The following is a 6564-nucleotide window of genomic DNA, read 5'->3' on the forward strand; positions in this document are numbered from 1 at the left end:
AGTGGTTCACGTGACCAAAAAAAAAAAAATTATAAAAATGATTTTTAGTGTTATTTTTTTTACTCAAATTCTTACAATATCTATCACACTTAAGAAATAATAAAATATCTAAAATAACTATAAAAAAAGGAACAGTTTTTCTGTCACATCGGCACATCTGCTCCTCTTATTAAGCACGCGATCAGCACTGCAAAATCAAGATGGCTGCCCACAGTGCCGTACTCTCCGCGTCCAAAATAATTAATCCTTTCTGGGTTGGACGCCTTGGAAACACTGCTAAAGTAAGACAAGACACGCCACCCTTGCTCTTTCGCTTGTGAATGGTGTTGCGTGGCTCTAATTTAAACTCCGTTATAATTTTTTTTAACACAAGGTCATGCTGTTAACATCATTTGATTAGCAAAGCTAGCGGGCTTTTCCACATCTGTGGGGTGGTCACAGGTTTTACGGCATCCGTGCACGGGATCCATTTACAAACACGCTCTAAATCATTTGCACTTTTTTATTTTCCAGGTATTTGGAACAACTTTGATCAGTCACCGGAATAAGACCTCGCTTACTGTGAGTGAGTCAGATCGGTACATGGGATTGTTGTCAGTTTGGCACATTTAATATTACTACTGTACTATCAAAATATCTGCTGTTGATCAGAGTCTTTATTTCCGGGCTGTTTTGCATTGGAAGTTGTTGTCTTTTTCAGTGTAACTTGGGAATTGTGTGTATATATGTGTTTTTCCACTTTCTTGTGGGGTGAAGGTTATGACACTACTCTGTTTGCCACTATTTGGACCAAACCTGTTCTTCTAAGCATCAAACTGACTCTTGTCCTTCTGCTTTCCTCTGTTCACCTTCAACAACAGGGAGAAAACATTGTAAGTAGCTGACTCGTGACACGGTTCACTGCAATTCACTTTCTATAACGGGGTTATGATATAGAAAAAAAGATGTGTGATGAGAATAAAAACACTAGCATTATCAAAATAATATAACAGTTTTTAAACATCATGTTGCATGGATGCATGGGAATAATTTTTTACCATCAATTTAAACTGGAATTTCTAACCATCTTGATTCACAATAATAAACACAGTAATGACATCATCAAATCTATTTAAATATTTGTCAAACCTAAAAAAACACTATTAACTGCCTAACAATAATCTCTCAAACATACTTACTTGTTGCTTTGGACATGTACTGGTTGATTTTTGGCCAGTGATTTGTAAACTGTGTCCATTGTCAGCATTTTCAGCAATTCCTACTGCTATTAATACTAATACTAATACTACTACTACTACTACTACTACTACTATTACTATTATTCTTTTCTTTTGACTTCAGAATTCCTACTGCTTCTGTGTATTAAAGTATTGCATGATATTGTCAATCCACCACAGTGAACATTACTACACCATATCTATTTGTTATTATGTCATTGGTAATGTGGACATAAGCAGACACCAGATACCAAAAACTATCAAATTCACTGTATACCTTATTTTCATGAGATTATTTGTAGACTTAGAAAGGTAAACTTCTTTTTTTTATATAACATATGTTTACTGTAGTGGATGATCTGTCTTTAAAAGGTGCCAAACCTTCAATTTTCTCTATTTATTGAAGTTGATCCTTTGGCATTTAACAATCTTCTAGCCCCCTCCAGCAAAGTATGGAGGCAGGCACACTGTGACCCTCATACCTGGTGATGGGATCGGTCCAGAGCTTCTCAATCATGTCAGAGAAGTTTTCAGGTTGGTTAAATTGAATCTCAGCCCTGTTTAGTGATTACATATCATCTACAGTCACATAAGAATTGAATCCATTGTGTGGTTTGTGAACATTGTGCTGCAGGTTCACCTGTGTGCCAGTTGACTTTGAGATGGTGAATGTCAACTCTGCTTTGGAGACCGATGATGACATGAATAATGCCATCACTGCCATCCGGCGAAATGGAGTTGCCCTCAAGGGTAAGCAAACAGCTTTTTTTTTTTTTCGATCGAAGTATGAAAAAGCATGAAAAACAGAACATAGCTGTAAGTAGAGTATAATTTTTAATAAGACAGTTGAACTAAAGTAACTGTGAAACTGCTTACCTCTTTTGATAGGTAACATAGAAACCAAACATACCCTGCCAGCGTCTGTCAAATCCAGAAATAATGTGCTGCGGTAAGTTTAGATGAAATCTTTAGTTTCCTAGATTAGGGTCATTTTTTGTGTGAAATAGCTCTCATTTCTTACGTAATTTGGTCTTTTGTGTGTACTAACAGCACGAGCTTGGACCTGTACGCCAATGTGATGCACTGTCAGTCCCTCCCCGGGGTCCAGACTCGCCACAAGAACATTGACATCATGATCATCAGGGAGAACACAGAGGGAGAGTACAGCAGTCTGGAGCATGAGGTCAGACGCAAGAGGAAAAACAATCAATACTACTGTCTGCTGAAAAACATGTTTATGGTCCCTTAAACACTTCTTATCTGTCTCTTTTTGGAAAAGGGAATTGGGTGCCATCTATGCATCATTAATTTGCCAAATGAAATAACTGTGCAAAATCTTTTGATTTGGTCATATAATAGAATTTAATATAGACAATATTGACCTCAGAATGCAACAGATAAAATATGATTATCTGAAACTAAATAAGACTTCTGGGCTGCAAAGAAACGTGAAAATCCTGCATTAGATCCAAATCTACAGCAGATTGAAATGGGCATTGGTGTGCCGGGATGTTTACCTGCTGTGCATGAAGCTACCACTGTGCTCAGAGGTTTACACTGATTGTTAGCATGAATGTTGTGGTCATTTTGGGCTTTCCATGATTTCTTCTAAGTGTTTTTTTTTTCCGAGGTGGAATGATTATACAGCATACATCTTTAATGACTTAAAAAGGAATTGGGTGCGCAAGTCCAAATTTATTTCAGTTTCTCTAATGCACACATGGTCCAAGGTATACATTCAGGCTCTAACATAGTCCATTATTTGATTATTTGTCCCTTAGTTATTTGTCTGTTTCAGGTTCATGGTAGGCTTCAGCCTTGGTGGTTGAACCTGAACAGTTTCCTCTCACCTGTGGGTGGCGGTTTGGGTCTTCCTCCAGATCTTGATGGAAGTGATGACATCTCTGAATAACTTGTACTCATGTACAGTTGTTTGAACTGAGGATCCTGGAATTTGCTGTTGTTTAAAATAGTTCAGAGAGATCTTCACACCTTGTCTAAATTTACAGTTTTCATTCTTAGATCTTCAGTGAGTGTTTTCAGAGTACTGATCAGTCCAATGAGTGCTCTCAGACAAATCATTTTTACACTGGTAAAGAGAAAGAACCAGTAGTCAATCATAATGACTAAAAAGAAGTTGATACTCCTTGACCTTGTCAAGTTAAAAGACACTGAAGGAGATTCAGCACCACTTATTAAAAGATTTAAGTAAGTATATGTTTATATTTGTGCCCATATTTATGTTCTGGCCGTATGTAAATTAGAGAAACTAAATAAAAACCTGTGCACCCAATTCTTATTTTTTTAAGTCATTAAAGATGGATGCTGTACAATCATTCCACCCTGGGAAAACAGAACAGTTCAAAGAAATCATTACGTTACATGACATTTATTCTCTATGATGAATGTATATAAACTTCTGAGCACAGTAACTGTTGTTGTTGAGCCATGTTTGCTTACACAAAGTGTTCCATTCAGTTCCATACAGTTATAGATGCTGTTTTACAATTTGTACAGAAAAATATTGTTATATTATTAACCACTTAGTACTAATTAAAATGATTATTTTTATTTACTGCTAATTTTGTTCTATGTTTGTTGCACTCAATCATTTTTGAATGTTTAGTACTACCTTGTAGATAGCAGTTTTACTTTATGTAGTAGTACGCATAGTCTTACAGGCGACACTTTATTCCCACTACAGTCTTATTGATCTTTCTAGTAAAGTTAAAACTCATGTCACTGTATGTCATTTGTTATTGTCTTCTTGTCCTACTTTTAGAGTGTATCCGGGGTAGTGGAGAGTCTAAAGATTATCACCAGGAATAATTCCCTCAGGATTGCTGACTATGCCTTCAAACTGGCCAGGGAGAGAGGTCGCCGCAGGGTCACTGCTGTACACAAAGCTAACATCATGTAAGTTACCTTTTGGAAAACGTGTCCTGTCAATCACGTCTGGCCTTTTGTTTACTATGGTGAGTTTCTTAGTCCTGGAAATGCTGAGTGTGGCATTTCTGTTTCAACAGGAAGCTCGGTGATGGCTTGTTCCTGCAGTGCTGCAGAGAAGTGGCCTCGGGTTATCCAGACATCACATTCGACAGCATGATTGTGGACAATACCACAATGCAGGTAACAGATGATGACATTTTAGGGAATCCAGGGAATGTTCTTCTTCTGATTTTATTTGTTTTACTTAACTCCATTTGTGTCGTTTAGCTCGTGTCCAAACCACAGCAGTTTGATGTGATGGTCATGCCCAATCTGTACGGGAATGTGGTGAGCAACGTGTGCGCAGGGCTGGTGGGAGGACCTGGCCTCGTGCCTGGGGCCAATTATGGTCGTGACTATGCTGTCTTTGAAACGGTGAGTGTTGGAGGCTTGAATAGGTTTGTAGGACACTGTTCTCTCAGAATTTTGAAGGATGGAAAATGTATGAGTCATGTCTGTCTGGTATATTTTAAATCAATGTTTTCTGTTTCTTGCTTTTATATACTGGATTTCAGGCCACAAGAAACACAGGAAAAAGTATTGCAGAAAAAAACATTGCAAACCCAACTGCCATGCTGCTAGCTAGCTGCCTGATGCTGGACCACCTTAAGTAAGCTTTTCCGGATAAAAATTCTTCTTCGTTTGTTTCCTGTGTGTGTGTGTGTGTGTGTGTGTATTGGTGTGACTGTATTATATTTAAATAAATGTTTTTTTTTTCCTTTATGTCTCCAGGCTTAATGATTATGCAAGTCTGATCCGGAATGCAGTCCTCACCACAATGAACGAAACCAGGGTGAGCCTTCCTCACTGATGGGTTCCTCACCTATCGTGCTGCCATGAAGCTCACAGGCCATTGTTGCGTGACATAGGATTTAAGGCCGCAGTGACAATTCTGGCATGCTTCCTAGAAGGCATCACAATACATTCACACAAAGCAGCATTGTGTCCCTTTTCCTTTCACAAAGCTCTTGCGCAGCTCTACACTGTATGGGATCTGATTTTACATTATGTTGTGCCTGCATGCGTGTTTGGTGGCCTTGATTATGTTTCTTGAGTAAATTCCAAAACCTGATCTGCCTATCATGTGCAGCATCTGACCAGTTACTGTGGGAAACTGATTACACTTTGCACGCACAAAGAAAATACAAAGCGTCTATCCAAATACAGTATGCGGCATGAGATGCAATCCACAATGCTACAGTTTTATAGCATACGTTGAGGTCATAAATAATTTAATACGGATTTTGGACCATATTTGTTAGCACCCTGTTCTTTTGTTTGTTGTAGCTTATTTATGTTTTTTTTTTTTCTTTATTTGCAGTTGCACACAGCAGATCTCGGGGGTCAAGGAACCACATCAGAGGTGGTGCAGTCCGTCATGAGGGTCATCCAGAGTAAAGGACAGTTCACGGCAGAGCTGTAAGAATGACTGGGAAGGTTCACGCACCCACGCTCTTATCAGGTGGTTTGAGTTTAAACAGGTGTACCTTCTGAGAGAGGATGTCCGTGTTTCCATAGCATCTCGTTTCACACAGCTTACTTACCTGTTCACAATACAAATGACCCTGCTTTCTCACATCAAGGTTTCACATGACCTGTTTAAAAACAGTTTGGTTTTGATAAAATTCCATTATCACTCCTGCAAGCATCGGTTTTACTGCTGGAGTTCACAAAGCTTATTCTGCTGAATATGAATCTCCTTAGAGATTCATATGAAACATGAAAGGGCCTACTTTAGATATTTAAATATACAAGTACAGGCACATATCTTCCACTATACCTTCTGCAGCAGCCATTATTTATTTTTCACTTTGTGATTACATCACAGACTTTAAATTAACCAAAATGTCATTAATGCTTAATATAAATGTAAAGTGCCCATTATGTCCTGTTACATCGTTTATGTTCTTATCACAGCAACTGTACTTTGAAAAGGTGATACACTATAGAGGAGCGTGACTGCTGTCAAACCTGAACTTTACTGCTTGTGCCATAATGGCTTTTTTTGGTCTAGGGATGATATCACAATATTATACTGTTGTTTTTGGGTCTATCCAAGAAAATGCTCATAATGCCTGATATGAAAAGAATGGTTTCATTTTGTTTGTATGTGTGTGAGCATAAGATGTAATCAATAAAGAAACTATATGTCTTAACATCTTTCTTTTGAAGAGAGGTTTGAATTCTCAGCATATTTGAGACGTATTTTGAGTACTACGAAGAATTAGGATGCACATGGCTGACATGCACTCCTGAAATTAATTGGATATAAATGCAGAGAGAGCGAGCTGCCAGATTGTTAGATACACCTAGCTGAAATTAAGGTTGTCCACTGAAATAGTTCTTAGTCTTGCAACAA

The 6564-nt window shown here is 38.1% G+C and overlaps 1 protein-coding gene across 1 annotated transcript; it reads left to right on the forward strand.

Moving 5' to 3' along the window:
- Positions 1 to 188: 188 nt before the first annotated feature.
- Positions 189 to 6361, forward strand: idh3g (isocitrate dehydrogenase (NAD(+)) 3 non-catalytic subunit gamma). The gene is made up of 13 exons (XM_063465277.1): positions 189 to 281; positions 514 to 561; positions 861 to 872; positions 1654 to 1751; positions 1852 to 1967; positions 2106 to 2166; positions 2268 to 2400; positions 4000 to 4133; positions 4244 to 4346; positions 4434 to 4580; positions 4721 to 4815; positions 4938 to 4998; positions 5527 to 6361. Exons 1-13 carry the CDS (start codon positions 201 to 203, stop codon positions 5626 to 5628), a joined length of 1191 nt encoding a protein of 396 aa, XP_063321347.1. The 5' UTR covers positions 189 to 200; the 3' UTR covers positions 5629 to 6361.
- The last annotated feature ends 203 nt before the right edge of the window (positions 6362 to 6564 follow it).

This window comes from Pelmatolapia mariae, linkage group LG20, assembly GCF_036321145.2.
Source record: "Pelmatolapia mariae isolate MD_Pm_ZW linkage group LG20, Pm_UMD_F_2, whole genome shotgun sequence".
Lineage (NCBI taxonomy): Eukaryota > Metazoa > Chordata > Actinopteri > Cichliformes > Cichlidae > Pelmatolapia > Pelmatolapia mariae.

Excerpts from the sequence above, each read along its gene's own strand:
- idh3g (XM_063465277.1), top strand. The coding sequence starts at position 201 with ATGGCTGCCCACAGTGCCGTACTCTCCGCGTCCAAAATAATTAATCCT. Across the intron at positions 1,968-2,105 it reads AAATGGAGTTGCCCTCAAGG|GTAACATAGAAACCAAACAT; the intron begins GTAAGCAAACAG and ends CTCTTTTGATAG. Across the intron at positions 4,347-4,433 it reads TGGACAATACCACAATGCAG|CTCGTGTCCAAACCACAGCA; the intron begins GTAACAGATGAT and ends TGTGTCGTTTAG.